Genomic DNA, 26,042 nt, shown 5'->3' with positions numbered 1-26,042 from the left:
CTTCCCGCCGGAGCGGTACCTATTTATCTACTTGCACTTTGACGTGCTTCCGAACTGCTAGGCTGGCAGGAACAGGGACCGAGCTATGGGAGCTCACCCCGTCGTGGGGATTCGAACCGCCGACCTTCTGATCAGCAAGTCCTAGGCTCTGTGGTTTAACCCACAGCGCCACCCACGTCCCTTAATCTTACTATAGAATCATAGGATTACAGAGTTGGAAGGGAACACAAGTATCATCTAGTTCCACACCCTGCAATGCAAGAATCTCCCACCCAACATAAGGGTCCCATGCTCTACTGACTGAGCTATTCCCCTTCTGTACCCAGGGACGTGGGTGGCGCTGTGGGTAAAACCTCAGTGCCTAGGACTTGCCGATCGTATGGTCGGCAGTTCGAATCCCCGCGGCAGGGTGAGCTCCCGTCTTTCGGTTCCAGCTCCTGCCCACCTAGCAGTTAGAAAGCACTTCTAAGTGCAAGTAGATAAATAGTTACCGCTTTATAGCGGGAAGGTAAACAGCGTTTCCGTGCGCTGCGCTGGTGCTGGCTCACCAGAGCAGCTTCATCACGCAGGCCACGTGACCCAAAAGTGTCTCCGGACAGCGCTGGCCCCCCGCCTCTTAAGTGAGATGGGCGCACAACCCCAGAGTCAGACACGACTGGCCCGTACGGGCAGGGGTACCTTTACCTTTACCCTTGTAGTAGATTTATCTGTCAACTTAAGGGAGACGTATCCTCTTACTCGCTTTTCCTCTAAACTACAAAGCCCCAACCCTGCAACCTTTCCTAATAGGGGGGTTGCTCCATCCCCTTGATTATCCTTTTCCAACTCTTATGACAACTCCCACAGTTCCTGACCATTGACCATCCTGGCTGCGGTTGATGGCAACATCTGGAATGCCACTAGTTTCCCTGCTCTCCCTTAAAGCCTAAAGGCATGGGTAGGCAAAGTAAGGCCCGGGGGCCGGATGTGGCCCAATCGCCTCTCAATCCGGCCCGCGGACGGTCCGGGAATCAGCGTGTTTTTCCATGAGTAGAATGTGTCCTTTTATTTAAAATGCATCTCTGGGCTATTTGTGGCATCTGCCTGGTGTTTTTACATGAGTAGAATGTGTGCTTTTATTTAAAATGCATCTCTGGGTTATTTGTGGGGCATGGGAATTTGTTCTTTTTTTTTCTTTTCAAAATATAGTCTGGCCCCCCACAAGGTCTGAGGGACAGTGGACCGGCCCCCTGCTGAAAAAGTTTGCTGACCCCTGCCTAAAGGCACCTAGCATTTCAGTACTGTATTGGGCATTTTAATTACTGTACGTCTCAAACTTTCCCTCGTTTTGGTCTATTGTAAACCATTTTTGAGAGCACTGTTGTTGATATAATAATAATAATAATAATAATAATAATAATAATAATAATAATAATAATATCTTTATTGTCATTGCCCCCTCTCAGGGACAACGAAATTACTTGACTGCTCCATAAAAACACTAATTAAAACAATACAGTATAGTACAGCAAGGAAGATTAGATGACTTTCAAAGTCCAGGCTTCCCATTCAGGGCCGAGATCGCTCTGGAGAAGAAGCTGTTCTTAAGACGGCTCGTTCTTGTCTTCATCAAAGTGGTGTATAACTTCCTGAATTTGCTAAAGTTAATATTCAGGTAAATTTAATAATTTAATCTTTAACTATTAAGTTTGTTCAGTAACTCTCAATCTCAGGTTCAGGGGTCCAAAACCCACATCAGGTGAAAGAATCCTGACACTTCAGGGGAGCTGGACTAGCTGACCCTTGTGTCCCCTTCCAACTGTACAGTTGAGTCCATGAAATATTATGAAACAAACACAAACAAATACCCAAATTTGACTTATTCATTGTCGAATCACTGACTCCAGCTACAAAAGCTGAGGCTGCTCAAGAGGCCAGAGGCCATACATTTTATATTTTACTTCATTTAGCAATGTTTTCTTTTGAAATGTTTAAGACTTTAGTTGTTGTTAACTTTGTTTGTGTTAAATATGTATGGTAGCGAGTTGACCTCCAGTGTAATGTTTTGTTTTGTAGTCTCTTTAAGATGTTTTAGTTTCCTGTTAATTAGGCTGCTTTGAATGTATACTTTGTATTTGACTTTCTTCAGTAATGTTTCATTCTGGATTGTTTCGTTTGATGTTTTAATGTGCCGCAAACCACGACCCATAAAGCACCTATGTTGCAGGCCTTTTACTAAGGACTTCTATACCATGTTAGTTACATTTGTGTTGTAAACTGCCCTGTGGTCTTCTGACAAAGGGCAGTAAATAAATTTAATAAATAGTAATAATAATAGTGTAAAGCAGTGAACTTCAGCTGAGGGGCCAGGACCCACTACTTGGGTCGTGGGATGATCTAAAATGGGTCACAAGAGTAGCACTGCCAACATATATAAATATAAATTTATAAATTAAAAATAAAATTAGAAATTGTGGTTTTTTTATATGTGCTGGTAGCCACCCAGAGTGGCTGGGGAGATCTATTTTCCAGGGACGTCCCCGATTTACAGGTTTCTGATTTCATCCTGGAATGTCCTGCTTTTCCTTAGGACAACCCTATTTTCATCAGAGAAATGTTGGAAGGTACAGAGTTATCTGACCTTCGAGGCGTCTGAAGGAAATCCTGTATCGGGAAGATTTTTTAAAATGTTTAATTTTTTATTATGTTTTTATATATTTTGGAAGCTGCCCAGTGTGGCTGGGGCAGCCCAGTAAGATGTGTGTGGGGTATTTATGTATAAATCATCATCATCATCTTAAAAATATAAAGCGGTATAGAAATGAATAATAATGGAATGGGACGTCCCTGTTTTCATTGGATAAATGCTGGAGGGTACAGATCCAGCCAGATGGACAGGGTAATAATAATAATAATAATAATAATAATAATAATAGATTTCCCCCCCTGAAAATATAAAGCGGTATAGAAATAATAATAATAATAATAATAATAATAATAATAATAATAATAGATTTTTGTCTTTAAAGTATAAAGCGGTATAGAAATGAAATACCGTATTTTTCGCTCTATAAGACGCACCAGACCACAAGACGCACCTAGTTTTTAGAGGAGGAAAACAAGAAAAAAAATATTCTGAATCTCAGGAGCCAGAACAGCAAGAGGGATCTCTGCGCAGTGAAAGCAGCAATCCCTCTTGCTGTTCTGGCTTCTGGGATAGCTGCGCAGCCTGCATTCGCTCCATAAGACGCACACACATTTCCCCTTACTTTTTAGGAGGGAAAAAGTGAGTCTTAGAGAGCAAAAAGTACGGTAATAACAATGGAATGGGACGTCCCTATTTTCATCGGAGAAATGCTGAAGGGTATGGACACAGCCAGATGGGCGGGGTAATAATAATAATAATAATAATAATAATAATAATAATAATAATAATAGATTTCCCTCCCTGAAATTATAAAGCGGATAGAAATGAAATGAATAATAACAATGGAATGGGACGTCCCTATTTTCATTGGAGAAATGCTGAAGGGTATGGACACAGCCAGATGGGCAGGATAATAATAATAATAATAATAATAATAATAATAATAATAGATTTCCCTCCCTGAAATTATAAAGCGGATAGAAATGAAATGAATAATAACAATGGAATGGGCCGTCCCTATTTTCATCGGAGAAATGTTGGAGGGTATAGATCCAGCCAGATGGGCGGGGTAATAATAATAAATTTCCCCCCTTGAAAATACAAAGCGGTATAATAATAATAATAATAATAATAATAATAATAATAATAATAATAATAATAGGGTTTTGCCAGCTGCCCGCCCTTCTTCTGCCGGAGCCTCTTCGTTCTTCCTCTGCACCCACCTCGCACTTTCGCGATTCGCCAGGTGAGAGAGCCTATTGTTAATAAAGCAGCCCCTTTTTCTTTTCTTTTCCTTTCTTTTCTTCCCCCCCTTTTGATTCCCCCTGGAAGGGAGAGAGGAGGGGAGGGAAGGGGAGGCGCCACGGCCGGCCATCGCCGCCGCCGAAGAAGGAGGAGAAGCCATTTCCCAGCCCTGCATCCTCCTCAGGAGCCCAGGAGGGAGCAGAATTCAGAGAGGGGGAAATAAATAAATAAAAAAATAAAGCAGAAAGAGAAATAGAAATATATTTTCCTCCCCCCCCCCAGGCTCCCGGGGAGGGCGAAGGAGAAGGGCGGGCTCCCTCGGCTGGGTGAGTGGGCGATGGATCGATATCTCTTGATCGATATCGGGGGGAAGAGGAGGAGGAGGAGGAGGTGCGGGTCCCCGCGGGGTCCGCCATGGCCGCTCCCTGCCCTCAGAGGAGACCTATCTGCGCGCTCTCCTTCCTCCGCTTTCCCGGGGCCAAAATGGCGGCGGCGGCCCTGAGGAGAAAAAGGCGCGAAGGGAAGGGAAGGGCGGAGGAGCGGCTCCTCCACAGGCTCCCTTCTTCTTCGCCTTCCTGTCAGGTTTCCCGCCTTTGGGGCTTCTTCTCCCTTCTCGGCCCCCTCCCCACCCGGCTAAGCATGAAAGGCTTTTGCCGTAATAATAAACGTTTTTTTTTTTTTAACTGGCCACGGGACTCGCTGTGTGGTTGTATTTTCGCCTTCTCTCGGCCTCTGCTCCGCCCGAAAAGCGGCTGGTTTGGGGTTTTTCCCGGCGGGGAGAGGGAGGGAGGCGCTTGCTGGTCCCGCTGCTGCTGCCAGCTGGGGTCTGGCTCTTGCTCAGCCCCTGCCTTGCCTCAGGGTGTTGCTGCCAGCCGGGGTCGGACTCCTGCTCAGCCCCTTGCTATGCTTTTGTATGTGGCTCCTGGGTGGTGGCTGCCGGCCAGGGTTTCACTCTTGTTCAGCCCTTGCTTTGCCATGCAGCTCCTGAGCTGCTGCCAGCCAGAGTCTGGCTCAAGCACCCCTTTGCCTTGCTTCGGTATGTAGCTCCCAGGCAGCTGCTTGCTGGGGTTGCTGCCAGCCAGGGTCTGGCTCCTGCTCAGCCCCTTTGCCTTTATTTGGTATGTGGCTCCTAGATGGTTGCCAGCCAGGGTCTGGCTCTGGCTCAGCTCCTGCCTTTGCTATGCGGCTGTGAGCCAGTGTCCAGCTCTTGCTCAACCCCCTTTTTTTGCTTTTGTATGTGGTTCTTGGGCTGCTGCTGCCAGCCAGGGTCAGACTCTTGCTCAGTCCCTTTGCCTTACTTTGCTATGTGGCTCCTGGGCTGCTGCCAGCCAGGGTCAGGCTCTTGCTCAGCCTCTTGCCTTTGCTATGCAGCTCCTGGGCTGTTGCTGCTGCCAGCCTGGGTCGGGCTCTTGCTCAATCCATTTGCCTTACTTTGCTATGTAGCTCCTGGGCTGCTGCCAGCCTGGGTCGGGCTCTTGCTCAGCCCCTTTGCCTTGCTTTGGCATAAGGCTCCTGGCCTTCCTATGACAACTTGACCCTTTCACTATAGAAACCATCAAAAGGTAGAGTTGTGGGTGTGTATTGTGCCTATTCTGTGTTTGTTAGTTCCTCTGCAGTTGCCAAGTGATGGTGGGTGAGGGAGAACGGATCTTGTTAATTGCTCTGCTTTATAACTTGTTTTCTTCTTTTTTAAAGGCTACAGATTCTCTTTAAAGGGTTGTTTCGTCCAGCCAGCAAGCCTGCAGTTCTTTTCAGCCTCTGAAATGTAACCTCCCCCAGGTATGTTGGTTTCTGCTGTGGAGTTGACCTCTGTTTGGTCACAAGCGGCGTCCATGTCTCTTGCGAGGCTCAGCCTCAACTTACTGGTTAGGGTTGCCAACTCTTAATTGGCCATTGCACCCTGTGCTTTTTAACATCAGCTTGCTGTGCAAGAAATGGGGGTGAGCGAATAGCAAAACATTCTGTATTTGCAGATTTCTGCAAATCAGGCTGCTGAAACAGGCACAGAAGTAGGCCGCATTAAAAAAAAAAAATTCCTGATAAGTTGGCAGTCGTACTGTGGTGCAGGTGGGTAAAGTGTTTGATTCTGAATCCCCGTGAATTTGAATCCCCTTTAAAGCCACTCTAATCTTTTTGATGAATTGGCATAAACTGCCCCCCATCCATCCCCAAATGACACCTGTAAGATGAGTTGCAAGAAGCCTCTTTGCTTGAAAATTGGCTTTCGTTTTTCATGCTTGAAGTTTATATTTTATATGTGTGATTCCCACATGTGCCTTTCTGCGTGTCTCAGTGTACACTTAGTTAGGCTTACATTCTAGTTTATAAAGAACTGAAAGCTGATGTTTTAACATTGAATTGATAAATACGCCTACATTCTAGCTTATAAACAGTCACTTAACCTCAACTGAACCTGAGCTTGAATTAAAAGCTAGGCTTCCACTTTTTGTTCATAATCTGGCTCCTTCCAATATCTGGATTTGCACCTTTTGGTACAGAACAATTGTGTGTGTGGACACACACTTATGCAGTTATTAATATACAGGGAGCAATTAAATCACTGACTGGTTCTCCAGTATTTGCAGCAGGGCTAGTGTGTGGTGCAATGGGGTCTAGCTTCCACTGTGCAGCAAACTTCATCATACCTGCCTCTTCCACATGAGGCGTTGACACATTTTAGTATAAATGCTGTCAAAGGAAGTGCAATTACAGCGGAACCTCGGTTGTTGAATGCTTCAGAAGTAGAACATTTCGGCTTTTGAACGCCAACAACCCAGAAGTGAATGCTTCCATATTTGAACATTCCTCAGAAGTCAAACAGCTTCCGAGGCGCGTTTCTCCATTTTTTCGATGGATTTTGCCAACTGCCCATTGCTTCTCCGTTGTCGAATGTTTTGGAAGTCGAACGGTTTTCCAGAATGGATTACATTCGACAAGCAAGGTTCCACTGTAGTAGCAGGAAGCTTTATTTTTGTCCTCATTTATGTCATTAGGCATACATACACAGGTGTGTACAGGGGAACTGCCATAATAAAAGAACAACTCGTGAGTTCTGGCACCTCTTTTTCTAGAAAAATAGCATTGCCTGATGCTATCTAGCCAGTGAACAAGAGCATTTTAAACATACGCAATATAAAATCATCCTCTTACAAAGCACAGAATACCCAAGTCCTTGTTTAATAACCAAGGGACAGACTTCCGTAATGCTGGTGCAAACATGCTGAAGGCCCTGTTGCCAGTCACTACAGCCTGAACACATGGCGCCACCAGCAAGCACCCGTCATCTGAGAACACATTCCAGAAGTGCTTTCAAGCCAGACCTGCTTCTGATTTGCCAACATCTTGGGCCCATATTGGAAGGCGTCTTATACGAAGTCTTGCCTTAGTCCATCTAGTCTGGCACTGGTTCTCTCAGGAGGACTTGGGCATCCTTTTTAGCCTGGGCGCCCAAAATGGTTTTCACAGGAGATTCCACAGAATTTTCTTCCTTGACACAAGGTCACCAAGGGTTTTCTGGTGTGGTGTTCTATTACAGGCAACTCTCCATTTACACACGCTCAATATGTGTGTGACCATGCACACATGCATCGTACTGAACCTGGAAGTGCCCCAAGAAAGTAAAGGACCAGAACAGCATGGGGGCTGAGCAGGGTGTTTGCAGGCTTTTACAATGGTGTTTCAAATATATGCAGTTTCGCTTAAACACATGGTGCCTCAGAATGTAACCCTCTCGTAAATGGTGGGTTGCCTGTATTCCCATTCTGTTGCTCTCTTCTACCTGCTAAGCAAGCCTAGGAGTAGTAAGGCATCATGAAAAACTAGGATGGAAAAGCTGAATATCTCCTCTGGGGCTGTTGAAGTCCAGCAGCATCTTAAACTTCTTCACTTCTGCTCTAAAGTATGTGTTCTCTCTTAAGATAATTTAGCTGCGTGCAGAAATTTAAATTTTATTACTGACCAGCTGGAGATGAAAACCACTAATCAGTGGGGTAAGATGACTGTCAGTGGTACATGGTAGCGATTCAGAAAGGCCTTTGTCCATAGTTCCTAACAGGCAACGATGCCTTTATTTTGTAAATCCTGTGGTGGTACCCAAGCAGAAGATAATGGATGCTGGTTACCAAGTCACTTAAAGGTATTAAATATTATAGTAGGAAGATTTGAAAAATCACTTTGCTTTCCCCCCTCTTGCTAGTAATAAAAGATAATTCAAAATGAAGCAGGCTGCCCTTAAGCAACGCAAGGCAGGTGAGGTTTAAGGAGTGTCTAGGTTAGTGTTTCTTGTTCTACGGCCACAGATACCAGAAGAAAAAGCAGATGTAATGTTGCAGTTGACCAGGAGAGAGCTCATGTAGTGAGACGCTTCTGGGGAGAAGGCTCCCCTCTGCATCAGATAATGATGTCTTGATTTGTGGTCATGCTTGAGCCCACTGAAACCGCTCTGTACTTGCATGTTGTTCCTCCGATACTGCATGGCCTGCTGGATAGTAATGTCAGTTATGCAATTATAAATATACAGAACAGTTCCCCTAAAGCAGCGGTGGGGAACCTGTGGTCCTTCAGATGTTTTTGGACTCCGGATCCCATGAGCTGCACTCAGCATGTTCTATAATTGGGGGACGATGGAAGTTTTAGTCGAGCATCTTCCCAAGGGCTACCAGCTCTCACCTGTGGCTCCCAGAAGCTGCTAGCATGTGAAGGTGGAATGGCCTCCTTCAAGAGGTTGTAGATTCTCCTTCCTTGGGAGTTTTTCAAGCACAGGTTGGAGGGCCATCTGTAATGGATGCTTTAGATGAGATTCCTGCATTGCAGGGGATTTGACTAGATGACCCTTGTGAAAATTCCTATCACAGGATCCCTTCCAACTCTACAACTCTATGATTATATGACAGAGGCCACACCCCAGGAAACAGTGGGGTGTGTGTGCGAGGGGAGGTTGAGCAAGAAGCACTACAGGGAGTTAGAAGCTGGTAGAATATGCCCAATGCCCCCCCCCCGAGGGGGTGGTTATTAGACCTAAAGTTGCTCCAATCAGGGTTATGGAGAATCTGGTTTTTAGAATGGGGCTTTCACTTTCATTTTTTTGGAGAAATGCTGTTTTATTATCAATACAGTGGTACCTCGGGTTAAGTACTTAATTCGTTCCGGAGATCCGTATTTAACCTGAAACTGTTCTTAACTTGAAGCACCACTTTAGCTAATGGGGCCTCCTGCTGCCGCCGCGCACGATTTCTGTTCTCATCCTGAAGCAAAGTTATTAACCTGAATTACTATTTCTGGGTTAGCGGAGTCTGTAACCCGAAGCGTATGTAACCTGAAGCGTATGTAACCCGAGGTACCACTGTATTTAGAATGGCACTCTATTAGTAAAATTTTCCTTTTGTCCCTTCATCCTCTTCAGAGAAAATGAGATTCATTCAAGGTCTGAGTGAATGAGAATGGGCCCAGATGTTCCTCTGCTGAACGACCACAAACAAGAATTCCTCCTGAAACGTTTTCCGCAGACTGTTTTGGGCGGCCCTCGATTTAAATTGGGACACCCTGCGCCTCTTTATGTCTACGTGAACCAGATTCTTCTGTTCCTGCTACCATGTCTTCTGGGAGGCGTGGGGACGCTGCTCTACCAACTAAGTATTCTGCAAGACTATTCTACGGCTGCTGTTTCTGGAGGACTCATGCTAGTTGCAGCTGTTACTGTCCAGGCAGCAAGCCTGTATGCAAAACAGAAAACAGCTTCGGTGGAAAGAGTGCATACTCACAGTACCCTAACGGATGAAGATGAATGGGAGTTCTCTAGTTGTCTGGGCTCAGAGACAGTCAAATTTATTATTCCAGGCAAGAAATACATAGTTAACATCATCTTTCACTCACTTCTCGCTGGGGTGCTGTGTGGCTTAGGAACTTGGTACCTTCTACCTAATAGAACCGCCTCATTGTATGGAGGTAACATTGGAGGAACTGTTATGATCTTTGTCTTTGGTTGGGTGACAGTCTGCATTGGGGAGTACTCCTTAATTGTCAATACTGCTTCAGAGACAGCTACTTACCAAGCACTAGACACTTACGAAATTGTTCCTCTGATGAGACCTTTCTACATTTTTGTCTTCTTCGCAGTGGACCTCACTCACAGGTAAAAATGTATGCGCTGCCTACAGCAGTGACCACCTTAGAAGATCTTAATTTATTTTTTGCTGTGGAAGCCAGGTTATAATCTTTTAAACAAATCAGTACTTTTTACTGGTCCATCTTGGGCAACATCTTTCTGTCAGCATTTGTATTTAGTTACATATATTGAAACAGTCCATAAGAGAGCTCAAAAACTCTTCAGTGAAATGGTGGGTGGGGCAATGCGACTGGATGTAAAAAGCCTGTCTTCTGTCACAGAAATAATACATATTTCCATTTTTTGTCCAGATTCATTGCTGATGTTCCAGCTTTAAAACTGGCAAACCAGATTTTGCACGTTGTGTTTTTGTGTTTGCCATTCTTGTGGACTCTGGGAATTTTGCCCCCACTGGACGCACTTTTTCTCTGGGGAATGGAACAAGTGTTGGAGCTCGGTCTAGGCGGTTCACCCATGTCAAGTAACACAAGGTAATCATTGTTTGGCATAAGAATACACATTTATTCCTCTTCATTCTGTTTTATGGGTTTTTAAATGCATGGTAAATTCTGCATTTTAATATTTTCGTTTTGTAAAAGCAATGAACAAATAGTAGTAATCTGTTGCAGCAAAAACAACTTATTTTGTGGCATCTTAAAGGCAAAGACATGTATTAAAGCTTAACCTTTCATGAACTAGAGTCCTCTTAATCGGATGCAGGAAGCATTATCCTAATGGAACTGTAAACAGTGACGTTTGAAAGAAATGGCCTGCATTTTGCATCCTCCTGAATTCATTCCTTCAAATTCCTCACCCTCTGCAACCGTATCTGCTGATTTAGGTTAACATTTTGCATATCTGTTGAAGTGAACTCCAGTCTACGATAATTTATGCTCTCATAAGTTTATTAGGTTCTGGGGTGCCAATATATTCTTTATTTTAAAAAAACCATGCAGTTCAGCAGACGCATATCCCTAAACTACACATAGGCTTCAAAGCAAGTTTCGCAAACCCTCCAGACAGTTTGCAAAACTGCGTAGGAGATGAATTGCTAATATGATGCTCAACTCAAACTTCCAGTATGCCGTGTTGTCATCACATTGTGTATAGGACCAGGAGCATCCTGTTGAAAATCACAGTAGGTGAAGAAGCTGATCCTTTGATCTGCTTGTGGTAGAATGGAAAGGTATGAACACGTGAAGCTGCTTTATACAGACCCTCTGGTCCATCTAGCTCAGTATTGTCTAAACTTACTGCCAGAGACTGTCCAGAGTTTCAGACAGGGAGTCTCTCCCAGCTCTACCTGCAGACGCCAGGTATTGAACCTGGGAACTTCTGTATGCAAGGCACATGCTCTGCCACTGAAGTACAGTGGTACCTCAGGTTAAGTACTTAATTCGTTCCGGAGGTCTGTTCTTAACCTGAAACTGTTCTTAACCTGAAGCACCACTTTAGCTAATGGTGCCTCCAGCTGCTGCCACGCCACCGGAGCACGATTTCTGTTCTCATCCTGAAGCAAAGTTCTTAACCTGAAGCACTATTTCTGGGTTAGCAGAGTCTGTAACCTGAAGCGTATGTAACCCGAGGTTCCACTGTATGGCTCTTCCCAAAATGAAAATAGACCCAACTCTCCAGATGTCATTTATGACTTCTTCCTAACCAAATAAATCTTTTTTCTCCCCTTTCTAGGCTGCTATTCATGTTTTTGATTTCTGTGGGAACAGCTGTTGCCTCTTATTTCATCCCCAGCACGCTTGGTGTCGTCCTCTTCATGACTGGATTTGGATTTGCATTGAGTCTTAACTTAAGAGAGATTGGGTTTGCGTTCAAGTGCACTGTGATCAACTTCTTAGCCTCCGACAAGTTTATAAAGGCACCTGCCTGTTGTGGGACCCAGTTTGGATGGCGGGAATTTGTTTTCTATTTGACTGCATTGACTCTGGCTCTCCTGGAAGCTGGCCTGTTGCACTCCTTCCTGGGTCCTCAGGCGTTTTCTAAAACCAGCCTCCAGGCTGTTGTGAGCTATTTGCTGATGGCATTGCTCCTTGCGACGTGGATTCTTGGACAGATTCAGGCCGTGTACCTGTTCGGAATGTTGCGAAACCCGTTTTATCCAAAGGATGTCATGACTGCGAATGTATTTGTGGAGAAACAAAAGAGGCTTAAGAAAATTGGTGTGCTCAGAAGGGTTTTGCTAGCTGTAGGTAAGAGAGTCTGCAGCCTTCTGTATTATGTATAAGCTGGAGACTGAAGAAAGTTCATGAAATGTTCTACACGTACATTCCAAAATAACCCACATTAAGTGGAGCAAGGCATTTAAATCTTAATGATCTGAGGGTTTACTGAATAAGTGTTCCTTTATAAATGCCACATTCTGTGGAATATACTGAATTGCTGAGTTCTCCCTTAAAAATAAGCTTCGATTTAATGGTCATTCTTAGATTCTAAAGCAGGAGTGAGAAACCTGTGGCCCGCTAGATGTTGCTAGACTACAACTACCATCATCCTTAGCCATTTGCCATGTTGAGTGAAGTGAGTCCCCACTATATCTGGAGCACCAAGGGTCCGCTAACTCAGTGCCAATCTAGAAGAAGGCATTTAGGAGATAATGTCTGATTCTCTGCTCTGGTCCATGGGGTCACGAAGAGTCGGACACAACTAAACAACAACAACAATCTGATTCTCTACCTAAATTAATCATTCAAATAAAATACAATTTAGCTGGTGTACTGAATTTCAGAATACAGTAGAAGAATTGAATTGGCCATTATCTAGCGCAGAACTGTTGAATTTAAGGCATATGAAGCAATGAAAAATAATAGGTTTTAATATCAAAGGCAATTGACCGGGATATCTACCGTAATTTGACATGTTACAACTGATTTCAAATGTTTCAGAACATCCCTTCTCTCCCCCTCTCCCCAATTTGCTGAATAAAAAACTTGTTATAATTTTTTTTCTGTAATTATAGTATATAGTGTAGCAATTGGCAGATCAGTCTTATCATACAAAAGGGCTACTGGATTACACTGACTTCAGAAAGTGACAAAGACATTATGTCAATGCCCCTTGCAATAAGATTTTCAAAACAGCTTACAAAATGAAACATAAAATTGCTTGACATTAAAACAAAATAAGAACCAGTTATTAAAAGTCAAAACTGTTAGCACAACACTAAGGTCGCAGTTAAGCATTTTCTAATGGGGGATGAATGTCTGCCCACTCAATTTTGAAGAGATGTTAGAACATAGACACCTATCCTGTAGACACCTTGCATTTTTGCCAGAGATAAAAGCCAATCTGGGCCTTTCATAAGATCTTGGGACCAGTGAGAGTCAACCTAGAGAACGTCAGCCGCTTGAGAGCCACATAACATCAGTGTAAACGATTTTTAAAGGCCTGATAATCATTAAGTATATAATTCCACTTTTACCTGCATGCACAAATTTAAGTTCACTGTGTTGAACTCTGTCTTAGTAAATGGAACATTCATTGCTGCCTTCTTTCCAGCTTCCCAGGGAATCCCAAATAGACAAAACTCTGTAGATCATGGTTGCAAAATCTCCGTTCTGAAGCATGCCCCTTATGTATATACTTCTTGTATGAGGAAAAACATTGTGTATAATTTCTTTTCTCTTGTAATTTCAGTGTCTCCATTTGCTATGATAGCGTTTCTTTCCCTAGACAATTCTCTGCATCATCTTCCATCTGTATATGTTTCCATTGGATTCTCAAGAGGCTTTAGAATGGTAACTTTTAAGAATTTTGTAAAAAAAAAAAGCTCCATGGAAGAAAACCACTTAATTTTTAGGGAAGGTAGAATAACAAATGGATGTGAGAATTACATTTTCCAGTTCCTGAAAGGGGATATTTGTTCATAATAAGGGATGTCTCCGACCCACGTAATTTGGTGGTAGACAATGTGACTTGTATGTTCACGGCCCCAAGTTTAAATTTAAGTATCTCTAGTTAAAGAATTCTTAGGTAACATTGACCTAAGTCATTGTTTGGATTTAGGCAAGGGATTGTTCTCTGCCGCAGATACCGTCGTGTATTGTGGAGGGTAAAAGACTGGCCAGCGTTAACGTTGTTTGTAAGGATTACTGAGATAATGCATGCAAAGTATTTTGACTACTTGGAAAGCATTAATAGAGCACTATTTATAAAGTGCTTTTTCTATTATTAGCCAAGGTTCACTCTAGCTTACTGGTTTGATGTACCGTGTCTAAATCTAGATGTATTTTGTGTCTGGAATATTGCCATGGTCTTGTATGGAATTATCTAGTGCAGAATTCAGCTTGCCAAGTCTGAGTTTCTTGCTACTTTTTTCTTTCTCTTCTCCCCCCCCCCCCAATGTTTATCACCATTTTGGATGTGCTGTTGAGAACATGGGGGAATTATATGGTCTGAACTTTGAATTCTGAGAGAGATACGAAAAAAGCTGGCAGTGGGAGCAGCTGGTGCGAGTAATTTCTTGCTCTCCGTTATGGGCTCTGTTTGTCTGACTCTGCCAATGCTCTATTGCCCAATCCCATTTTATTTTCCTCAGGACGTGAGTAAATGTTCCAGATTAATTGAAAACCTGATTCTTGGAATTAGAGCAAGTCACACAAAACAAGCACATGGTGGACTGCACATGTTGTTCTTAGCCTAAGGCAGTACTTCTATAACCTAGCAGTTTGAAAGCACGTCAGTGCAAGTAGATAAATAGGTACCGCTGTGATCGGAAGGTAAACGGCGTTTCAGTGAGCTCTGGTTACCGTCACTGTGTTCCATTGCGCCAGAAGCGATTTAGTCATGCTGGCCACATGACCCGGAAAGCGTGTCTGTGGACAAATTCCAGCTCCCTTGGTCTGAAAGCAAGATGAGCGCCGCAACCCCATAGTCACCTTTGACTGGACTTAACCGTCCAGGAGTCTTTTACCCCTTTTTTAAAAAGCTTCTATAATAATATGAGAATTACTGTATGAGACAAAAATGGCAAACAGAGGAAAGACCAGTAAATTTTAGGCAGCATTTTTTTAAAAAAGACACTTGAATAGATCTTTGGTGGTCAGGCACCCAAAAACATTTGAGAAACTCCTGCAAAACAACAACAACAAAGGAATAATGTTGGGTTGTATCCAACATTGCATGAACAGTGTTCCAGTTCTGAGGGCCTTCTGGCCGTCCCTCACTGCAAAAAGTTACAGGGAACCTGGCAAAGGGCCTTCTTGGTAGCCGTACCTGGCCTGTGGAACGCCCTCCCATTAGATGCCAGTGGATGTTAAGGGGGAAAATAACTATCTTGAGTTTTAGAAGACATCTGAAGGCAGCCCTGTATCAGGAAGCTTTCAATGCTAGATGTTCACTTGTGTTTTTATATTATGTTGGAAGTCGCCCAGAGTGGCTGGGGCAACCCAGTCAAATGGGTAGGGTAAATTATTACTATTAATGGGCCTCCATTTCCTCTCGTTCCCATGTGCTTCTACATACCTCCAAAATCTCCTCTGTTAGGTCTCCAGAGCAGATTTTTAGGGTGCACGAGGGGGCTGTAGTATACAAGTGAGGAAGGCACAGTTCTGTGGTGCACACAGAAGTCCGTTGCACAGATGGAGCTGCAGCGTTGAATATAGCCCTTTTTATTTTAAGTATTAAAATTTTCAGGTCAGGAGTGAGATGAACATATTGTAAGTCAATAAAGTAATCTCTGTTCCAGGTCTGGCAGGATACAGAGCATGCTTTGTTGGATATGGTGGTAGTGTCAACTGTGCAGTTGCTGGTGTTCAATACTGATCTTTGGTGGAATAGAAGCATTGATATGGGAATCAGGCTCTTGCTGGTAAGTCTGATTTTATTTGTAGCTTCCTTCAGCATTTCTATTCCTCCTTTCATATATATATATATATATATACTTTCATATATATATATATATATATATATCTCCAAGGTGGTGAACCAAGTAAGCAGAAATTAAAGCAAATTATTAAAAGGCCAATTAAAAAATAAACAAGTCAAGAACAACAAGTCAGAGTTGGTATCAAACAGTGGCACTGTCAAAACCTGTTTTTAAAAGGTCAGACCTGCCTCTTGGAGAAGGTTAAGTCCTAGCTGCTCACCAAAAGGCAAGCAGTAGTGGGGCCAGGGAAAGTTTCTGTAGCAGGTGCCACCATTTAAAAGGTCCTGTGCCTCATGCCTTTCCCCCACCCCCAGTAGAGGCCAAAAAATTGAAAGCAGAAAGCGTCGTACAGAGATTTCTCTGTTGTGGCACTGCAGCAGACTCATGTGAGTGTGGGGTGGTTCTTAAGATACTCTGGTCCCAGGCCATACAGAGTAGCTCTTGAGATAAATTGATAACCCAGACAGATGGTATTTGATCTGACCTACATACTCCAATTAGCATTGCAGCCATGTTCTGGACCATTTTGGGCTTTCAAACTACTACATGTATGAAAGTTTGTTTGTTTTTATTTGTAAAATTGTATTTTAATACTTGTATCATTTTATTCTTTTAAGACATTTAGAAGCCTGTGGTATGTAATAATAATAATTAAAAATCTTATGAAACGTGCTATTGCCCTTCAGCCCTCCCCTATTCCTTCCCAAATAGACTCCTATTTTGATTCAAACCAGAGTTAGGGTCAGAAAACCATGTGACAACCAATTCAAGCTTGATAATTATATTCTGAGGGCATTCCAACAACTTTAGCAATACAAAGTGCTGTAGAAGAGCCTACAATTTAAAGAAAAAATGATATGCTATTTCTGTCCTGCTAGGTCGGAATAATCCGGAATCGACTGTTTCAGTTTGTTTCAAAACTGCAGTTTGCACTTACTGTTCTCTTGACATCATGGACAGAGAAAAAGCAACGCCGGAAGTCCACTGCTACCCTGATTACACTCAACACTGTCTTCTTTCCAGTTGTACTGACCCTCATATTGCTGTCTGCACTTCTGTCTTCCCCCTTGCTGCCCCTTTTCAGTCTCCCAATATTTCTGATTGGCTTTCCAAGACCTATCCGAAGTTGGCCGGGACCTGTGGGTGTGACGGCCTGCATATGTCCTGATACCATATACTATCAGCAAATGATTCCAAGTTTGACTACTGCATTGCAGTCTGCTCTATCCAATGGTAGCCTGGGTAAGTAAGCTTCAAAACAACTTTGTCACTCATTAGATCACATTTTATCATGTGCTGAAGACTGACCTAACTACATGGCTATGAGGCCAGTTTGAATCTGACCTTGCATACCCAGAAGCCTCCAGTTGATTGTAGCAGCTGTGGCCTCTAAAGGCTGCTATAGCTGAATGGAGGCTTCTGGGTATGTGGGTTATGGTTCAATCCCATAGGGGTTACCAGATCTGGGAAATGATTTTCTCATAACGGTAGATGGATGTAATAAGCAGGTGCAATGTAAGAAGACTATTCTTTGTTACTAGGGTTGATGAGTTAGACATTTTCAAAGGTAAGGGGAGAAATGCAGTAGGAAACCTCTTTGGCTCACATTGGAGAGTGCTGTGCTAGGGCATGTATGCCTTGGGGATTTAAATGATTTTAAAAATTAATTATCAGGAAAAAAATTACCTGGTCTTTAATGGGCGAGGCCTTGACAAGACATGTCTTGGCAGGATATCACTTTATGTTTTAAGGTTAAGGTGTATTTTATCAGTTTTGGCAGCTATGCACAATTAAGGAAACCTTTACAAAAATGTTAGCAAGAGAATGCACTCTATTAGCTCAGCAGGATAGAAAAGGCTATTTTAAATTTTAACTAATGTAATGGCAGGTTTCTTAGATTGCACTTGCTTTATTCTGAAACTCTGTAGTTTTAACTGTGCCAGCTGAGATAATTTAGTAATCAGTGGTATGCAGTCAGCCGACATCTGACACATCTCAAACCCCTGCAATTATGTGGGGGAAGTAGTTTTGCTTCTACGACAAAATAGGTTTGGTTCGATTCAGTAATGTTCTCTTTAAGAGTGTAGTTGCAAGTAATAGTTGTGCACAAACAGTTGTGCAGAGCCGATTCCTCTCTTCCATGCTGGGGTGACTGCAAGAGCTTTGTCTGCCAAAAGTCTCTCCTCAACAATTGCTGTTAGTGTGGCAGCCCTTTCCTGTAATCATTAAAGGTGAGATTTTGTTGATCCGTTCAGCACCACTGTATCCACTAATGGAAACAACCCATTCAAAGCAGAAAACCTCAACAGAAACTCATGACATCCATGCGTCTCCAAACGCCCATAGCTAGAATCTGTTTGTAACCTGTCGACACAACAATTTCCCCATCTCTCCATTATTTTCGAGGATTGCCATTTGGGTCAGGGTTTGTCCTTTTATTTTTCTCACTGTACCTTTTTTAATATATAAAAAAGGGAAATAGTAACCACATGCAGCTGTGTCTTTGTAGAAACTGTGCATGTCAGTGTGATAGCTGCGGTCATGTACAGCTGAGATTCAGTAAGCAATTTCAGGATTATGGCTATGATGTAGTCTGATGTATTTAGTTTGTTACTTTAACCCCACTTTTCTGTGAATATAACAACCATTGCCTTGATTCCTGCATTGCAGGCAGTTGACCTAGATGTCCCTCAGGGTCCCTTCCAAAATGCCGTTCAGCAATCCTGCAGCAAAAATTAATTCTTTGTGTGTGTGTCTTTTTCAAAAGGGCTTTGCTCACCTGGCTCTCACTACCTGTGCCGATTCCAAGACAGACTGGTATGGATCCTTGTGTTAGAAAGAGGCTTCACTTATTGTTGTCTTAATATCAAGGTGACTATTGCTAAGCCTATCTGGTACCATTGTGGCAGAGGAGTAGCTCCCCCCCCCCCGGCAGTCAGTAGAAGTTGCTCTAATTTTCATGGTGCGCGAACTATCTGCTAGAGTAACCCAAGGAGGGGTAAAGTTAAAAAAAGAAAACACGCTACATGTGCGGGCCTTGGATTCAGACTATCTGGGGGCAGAATTTTTTCACGGGACTATCCAGTCCCTTGAGGTAGGGTAGAGGAATCTTGTGAATTTCCCTCTTCCTTCTGCAGGACCTACATGGAGGGTTGAAGGCCCCTTCAGAACAGCCCAGGAAGTAGCTTTGGGGGCTGTAATGTGGGTGGGAAGGAAAACTAGCCAAAAACACCCCTCTTCCTGTAGCACAGCCTTCCCAAAACTTGTGCTCCACATGTTTTGGACTACAAAATGCCGCCTGGTGCTGATGGGAGTTGCAGTCCAGCACATATGGAGGGTACCGGCTTGGCGAAAGCTGCTCTAAGGGGAGCCTGTGGTGGGTGTCTGTGCTTCTGCTCCCAGAATGGCAAGTGTGAATCCAGCCGAAGGTGTCTGATTCATTCAGAAAGCTGCTTAGCCTTTCTGCAGCTCGGAAACCGTTCTTGCTAGCATGTTTTAGATTGAATATGTTGCCTTCTGACCATCTTTCTACTGCCCTGCCCCTCTGTTTCCAATGTTTAGAGACGTGTGGTGTTGCGTACATAGCTTAAAATAGCTATATCCATGCACAGGAGGGGACATACCTACCGGCTTGGAAAAACCTTAAGTTTGCAGAAGTGCAAAAAAAAGAGGGGGCTAGCGAGAGACTCACCCCCACCCCAAAAATCCCAATTCAAGGGAAAGAATGAAGCATGTTTTTATGAGTTCAACCAGCAACAAAATGTTGCAGTAAATCCCCACTCTTGCAGGATATCTTCAGGAGAAGCAAAGGCTCAGGAGCTACGACAGTTGGATGGTGCCTTGTATGCCTCCTTCTGCGGACTCCTGTAGCTAAGTTGGTGTCAAATGTCTTGCTGTGCTTTCCTTTGGGCTACATCAGCGAGGCCGAGAGGAGGGGTCTTGTCGACTGGGCAGCCCAGGCTGCACCCCAGGGAGGTCACTTCGGTGCTGCTAACACAGCAATTTGAGTTCACCCCCGGATGCACACTCCATTGTCTCTCAGGGGTGACTAACCTTTTTCCGCCCAAAGGCCACCACCCTTTGGAGGGTTTCATGCCAGCTCATGCTCACATGCGTGCACTTGCAGCCGGGGCAGGCAAGTAGCCTGCACAAATGCTCAGCAGTGGGTGGGGGGGTGACAGAGAAGCAGCCACACATGCTTGCTCACTCAATTTCAGTACACACCCCATCGCTACTATCCCAGTTTTGCCCTGAGGTAGAAAAACACACCGTGCTTGCTCTCTAGTGCTGCACTGTAGGTTAGAAGGGCCTTTCCCCCCTTTCTCTTAAACAACCCTATATAGTTCATAGAGTAGGAGTCTTTTGACCACACAGCACTCACCCCTCCTCTATCGTAATAATCTCTCTTCCTCCAGGAAATTTAGCTCTGTTGAGACTCAACATAATGTGCAGTGGTACCTTGGTTTTCGAACTTAATCCATTCCGGAAGTCTGTTCTTAAACCAAAGCGTTCTTAAACCAAGGCGTGCTTTCCCATAGCAGTGGGGGACTCAATTTACAAATGGAACACACTCAACAGGAAGCGGAATATGTTCTGCTTCCAAGGCAAAGTTCACAAACCAAAACACCTACTTCCAGGTTTGCAGCGTTCTTAGTCCAAGTTGTTCATAAACTAAGCTGTTCTTAAACCAAGGTACCACTGTATGTCTTAGAAGTTGACAGGTCTTCGTCACTCTGTTCAGGTTGGTTAAAAAAATTTTAAATTACTTGCCGATCTCCTATGCCCCGGGCGAATTCCTTTGTGAGATAATGAGACTCCATTCAAAAAAAAAACCTTAACAACTGGGTGTGGTTGAAACCTTGGTTTCTCACGACACGAACAGGCCTCATGGATGGGCCTTTGTGAGCTTCAGGATCATGCCCTCATCACTCCCTGCTCTTGCTAGGAGGAGACTGAATGCATCTGCTTGCATTTTGAGAAAAGCTGTGGTTTCAGCTTGTTGCTCACTAACTAGAATGAAAACGAGTTCCCTGAGTGTATATAATGAGCATGTGGCTTATTTAAAAGCAGATCTAAACCAGACCCATGTAGAGACCATGAATTGGCACCTTTCTATTCCAAAGTGATAAGCACTCAGCCAACTGAACTCATTGTTCATATGCATGTGTGTGTTTCCCCCCATCTTTCCACTGAGAGTGCCCAAGGTGTATAAAAAGGAGTAGAATTAGTCATAAAAACTTAACAATTGAACCAATAACAATAAACACTGATGATGATGCAGGGCTTGCAGGCTCAGAAAGCTGATATTCATTCAGATGATCTTGCTGTAAGACATTGCTTTCTGTGTCCCATTAAAGCTGAAGGGAGGGAACCTGTAGCCCTCCAGAAGTTGTGGCACTACATTCCCACGGTTCTTGACCTTTGGACATGCTGGCTGGGCTGGTGGGAGTTGTAGTATTGGGAGTGCCATGGGTTCCCCATCCCTACTCCATCCATATGTTTGTTGTGATGTTCAAATCAGGTGATTTTTGGTTAGCGCTGCCCTTAAAACCATGGCTTGAAGCGGGCCTGCAGAAACTATGATTGTAATGACCATCTAAACTGAGCCAGTGTATTACTCTGTACTTGAATACCTAGTCAGGGTTTTTTTTAAAGAAAATTTATCTGTTTGATTTTCAGGGGTTAGAATTGCAGGAAACCTCTTGCCATACCACTGAAGCTCACAAAGTAGATGAAATGTTTGAGACGGCCTTTGAACACGAGGAGCACAGGAAGATCCTCTCCCTCAACCATCACTTTTTAAATATTTTAACACCTTGTTGTGTTCTTCCTGTGAAGCTCTATTCAGATGCCAGGAACGTCTTGTCTGGAATTATTGACTCGCCTGACAACCGGAGGCAGTTGAAAGACGATTTTCTGAAAAACCTCCTATGGGTGCTAGTCCAATACTGCTATAAGAAATCAAAAACACACAGAACACATGAAAGAACACCCAAATCCAAGCATAAGTCGCCTTCAGTGGAGCCACCTGAAGTTTTAAGCAAGGCAGTAGAAAGTCCAGACTCCTGGAAAAATGATGACCACCTCAGTGTGGAATCAATAGATGAGTGGACTGACGACAGCAACCTTTTTGATGATGAACCCAGCAAAAAAGGACCCAAAATGGCATCGCGAGGAAGCACACCAAGACCCTTCTTTTCTCTCCCAGGTTCAGTCGAAATACACACCACAGACACCGAACTGCCAGAGGCCCCCAGTGTCAATAAACTCTACAAACCTGTTGTCCTTGGTCTTCCTGCTGTAGACACTGGGGGGAAATGGGGCGTGGTGGATTTGCCCCCTGTTAAGTTTAGCAACTCTTATTCTGAGCTGCTAAGCATTCCCGAAGAGTGGAGAACTGTACCCTTACCTGTGGCCAAACTTTACGAAATGAAGCAGAAGTTCCCGGAAGACTGGTACCATTTTGTACTTCGCCAGCTGGACTTCTTCCACTTGAAGGAAAACCCTTCAAGTTTACTCGAGGACATCATTAAAGATGCTGCTTTGAAAGACTTGTACGTCAAGTGTGCCCTGTCCTGCTACATTGCCGTGTTTGGGTTAGACGATGTTCTTCCCTCGCCTGGCCACATATTCAGAGCCTACAACGGAGGCCTCCCCTGGTCAGTCTGTTTGGACTGGCTGGTGGCAAAGCAGGAGCTGTTTCAGCTGACCCTAAAAGTGTTCAGGTAACCGTGGCAAGAAACTGTTGAAATAAGGGTAGCAAAAGCGCAGCTAAGAAGCTCAAATCATATTTAGGACTGGCACCCTTTATCGGAAATTAAAACAAATGTCCAGACTTTAACATTCAAAATCTTCACTTGCAGAAACTTATAGATGAATTAAAACATAATATTTACAGCCCTATGCTTCTTCAAGCATGGGCTTGCAGTCTGTTCTTCTAACTTCCAAACAACTGTATTTTCCTCTTTCTAGAGCTCAGCACTTTCAGCCTTCTGTATCTCAATCAGGCCATGCCTTACAGCTCCTATGAGAGATTTCCGCTTTTATCTTCTGCAGTTTTACCCTCTTTTTTTTTCAAGTAGAGAAGCAGTGCTCCAGCATTACACTTTCCATTTTTAAGTTTGGAATAGAGTAGTTGCTTTGGAAGACTATAATCAGGCATCCGCACAATATGACCAGTCCAGCGAGGACTGGGCTATACTAACAGTAACACCTTGAACTCGGCCCGGTATCTGTATTGCAATTGTTTCCAAGGTATCTTTTGTTTATCACTTGTTTGCCTTCCTGGCCTCCTTTGGGAGGAAGAGCAGGATGTCAATTCAATAAACAATGACTGGGGATGGGGTGATTTGCTTCTGCATTGGGTTCTGGACTCCACTGCCCCCTCTCTGTGCTATTACTGTGCTGTGTTTTTTCTTTTACCTCCAAAAATGGGGTTTTTGGGGGAGCAGAAAAAATGGATTTGGGTTGCATTGGGCCTCCAGACTGGCCCTTAGCCACTCCTACTATAAAGTTGTGCATTCACATACAAACATACAGAGAGATTAATAGTATTGTGAGCCAAATCACCAATGTGCCACTGTGCACGTTCAGCATGGGTTATAGAGAATGCACATAATCTGTCCATGAAGAATCACTTGTGCACATTTCCTGGTCAGACATACAGTCTTGAACAAACCTTAAAAGAATGTGCATTCCTTTACTGGGGACACCATGGACTGCATAAATCTAGACTGTGCACTGGAGATAAAAACCAAGGGTGTGTCTCTTGGAGAAATGTACAAGATTCCAGTATTCTTTGAGTGAGGCGGGACTCTGAAATCACAAGGGCATCGTTAAAAGGCTCATGAGCTGTTCTCGAGGCTCTGGCCTTTACATTTTAAGAAGCCATGAGTAAGAATGCTAATCAGGAAAAGTTATAGAATGGACTGCATGCTGAAGGATATCTTTTTTCTTTTACTTAAAACAGAACCATTCAGTAAATGAGTTGGTCAAGTCACTTGTGGCAGAGCAGCTGCAATCGCCCTCTGTGGCTGCTTGGATAGAAAGCTGTAATATATTTCTTCAAAAATTGGTTTTGATCCAGTAGCCCTCTTACCATCTAATGTGCAGTCTAGCCAAAGAGCGTTTAAAGAGTGTTTGCAGGAACTACTGCCAGACAGGATAGGGAAACCATGAAGGCTGAACAAGCTACATGCAAGTAATTTGCTTTCCAAATCAGCCGGTGCAGACATAACCTTACTGTGTGATTAATGCATGTTATGCTCATAATTAATCCTAGGCAAATCTAGCTGTGGCTCCAGCCACACGTGAGGGTTCGCAGGGTGGCGTTATTATAGGCATTCTTCCTTATGTAGCTTTATAGATCTACATATTGTTCACTGGTCCTTATATGGTTTATCTTGCAGATACACAGTTAAGCTTTTGGTTGACCAAGCAAGTCTGGGACCAGTGGAAAGTTTCAGAGAGCTGCTAAGCTGTCTTGAAGAATATGAGAATGACTGGTACATTGGACTGGCGTCTGAAGAAAAGTGGCAGCAAGCTGTTTTACGAGAAAAGCCATATCTTTTTTCCTTGGGGCATGACCCTAATATGGTAAGTGGTTTTTCTATTTTTCATGCATGAATTTTGCTGCAAGGCACAAGAATGTTGCTTTTTTTTTTAAGGAGTGTTAATTAAAAACAGTTCAAAAGAACTTTTTAGACCCAATCAATGTGCTTGAATTAGATGTAGTTATTGGACAACGAATCCATTAATTGAATCCAAAACTATGATTCAGCTGTTGTAACTGGCTTGGGGGCATGAAACAACCAATTTCTTTACTCAGTTAATAAGCTTGTAAGGTATTTTATGGTCTTGGATTGTATCCAAGGATGTTCCTCTGCTTCTGAAGGGCACTTTGACTCAGCAGATGTTTCCATCTGTGGAGTGGGTAGGGACACGCTCATTGTTAGGAATGTAGGACCGTGTCATTACCGAGGAGGCAGGCTTAGTCGTTGTTTGAGGACCATCCCTGCCTCCAGGTCTGGCCCTGACCAGAAGGATACTGGAATCAGCAAGGGAAACCCACATGACCAGAAAGTGTTGCTGTGCAATGCCAGGTAAATGATGAATAAGACCACTGCCATCCATGACCTGATTGTGGATGGAGGACTTGACCTGGCATGTGTGACAGAGACCTGGTTGGATGAAGCAGATGGGCCTGTCCTTGCCGCTGCTTGTCCACCAGGTTTCTCTTACGCACAGCAATCTAGGTCATGTGGGCGGTGGGGGGGGTGTTGCAGTGATTTTTAGGAAGTCACTAGTTTGCACCAGGTGTCCTATTGGGAAGACCCAGTTTTCTGAGTGCATGTTCTGGAAGTTGGGCAATAGGGGCAGTACAGAATTCCTTTTGGTGTACCAACCTCCCTGCTGCACCAAGGATTCCCTGCCTGAGCTGCTTCAGGTCGTGGTGGATGTGCTCCTGGAGACACCTAATTTGGTTGTCCTACCTAGGGGATTTTAACATCCATGCCAACACGAACTTACAAGGGGCCGATTGGGACATTGTGGAAAGCATGGCCTCCATGGGGCTCTCCCTAAATACGTTTGGCCCATCTCATAGCTGTGGACATGCCTTAGACCTGGTGTTCACCTCTATGGATGATAGTCAGATCACTTCCTGGTGCAACTGGACTTCACAATGACCCTTCCCCTCTGCAGGGAGGTGGTACTGATTTGGATGGTCTGCCCCCGCCACTTAATGGATCCAAATGGCTTCCAGAGAATGGTAGGGGATGTTTTATCTCATGTTGATGGCTTTCAGCTGTTTTCCTGGTGACCCGCCAGAATGCAGAGTTAACCAGGGCTATTGACTGTCTGGCTCTGAAGCGCCCTCCGATTGCTCCATGGTTTTCCCTGGAGATGAGGGTGATGAAACAATTGTTGAGATGGCTAGAGCGCCGGTGGCAGAAAACTCATTCTGAATCGGACTGGACACGGGTTAAGGCTCAATGTTGAGCCTACCAAATGGCGATGGCGAAGAGGACCTTCTTCACTGCCTCTATTGCAACTGCAGAAAACAGCAGCAGGAGACTCTTTCAGGTGGTTCGCAATCTATCAGAACCACCTTCATCACCGGAGCCTGGTAGGGACCCCAAGAACTCCTGCAATGCTTTTGCAAAGTTTTTTGCAGATAAAGTCGCTCAGAT

At 43.9% G+C, this 26,042-nt stretch overlaps 1 protein-coding gene and 1 long non-coding RNA gene across 12 annotated transcripts in view; one reads left to right on the top strand and one right to left on the bottom strand.

The window, feature by feature from the left end:
- Positions 1–278: 278 nt before the first annotated feature.
- LOC310766830 overlaps positions 279–26,042 on the bottom strand; it is a 102,070-nt gene continuing 76,306 nt past the window's right edge. Inside the window, exons 2-3 of the long non-coding RNA XR_014550430.1 lie at positions 685–925; positions 279–316 (exon numbers count right to left, since the gene is read on the bottom strand). This is a non-coding gene — a long non-coding RNA (uncharacterized lncRNA). The remainder of the gene's footprint in view (positions 317–684; positions 926–26,042) is intronic.
- Positions 3,792–26,042, top strand: part of PCNX4 (pecanex 4) — a 24,394-nt gene continuing 2,143 nt past the window's right edge. Inside the window, exons 1-12 of one of the 11 annotated variants that reach the window (XM_083611023.1) lie at positions 4,429–4,886; positions 4,972–5,433; positions 5,567–5,650; positions 9,273–10,001; positions 10,286–10,465; positions 11,664–12,178; positions 13,623–13,723; positions 15,673–15,795; positions 16,731–17,094; positions 18,620–18,669; positions 21,532–22,577; positions 24,261–24,447. In XM_083611023.1, the coding sequence (XP_083467149.1) occupies positions 9,304–10,001; positions 10,286–10,465; positions 11,664–12,178; positions 13,623–13,723; positions 15,673–15,795; positions 16,731–17,094; positions 18,620–18,669; positions 21,532–22,577; positions 24,261–24,447 (3,264 nt within the window). In that variant the 5' untranslated portion in view covers positions 4,429–4,886; positions 4,972–5,433; positions 5,567–5,650; positions 9,273–9,303. The other 10 variants (XM_083611029.1, XM_083611030.1, XM_083611027.1 and 7 more) reach the window with 10 other exon arrangements.

The sequence above is a fragment of the Podarcis filfolensis genome, assembly GCF_964270895.1.
Source record: "Podarcis filfolensis genome assembly, chromosome: 1".
Lineage (NCBI taxonomy): Eukaryota > Metazoa > Chordata > Lepidosauria > Squamata > Lacertidae > Podarcis > Podarcis filfolensis.
The sequence above is the reverse complement of the archived record's forward strand: the minus strand, read 5'-3'. Positions and strand labels throughout refer to the sequence as shown.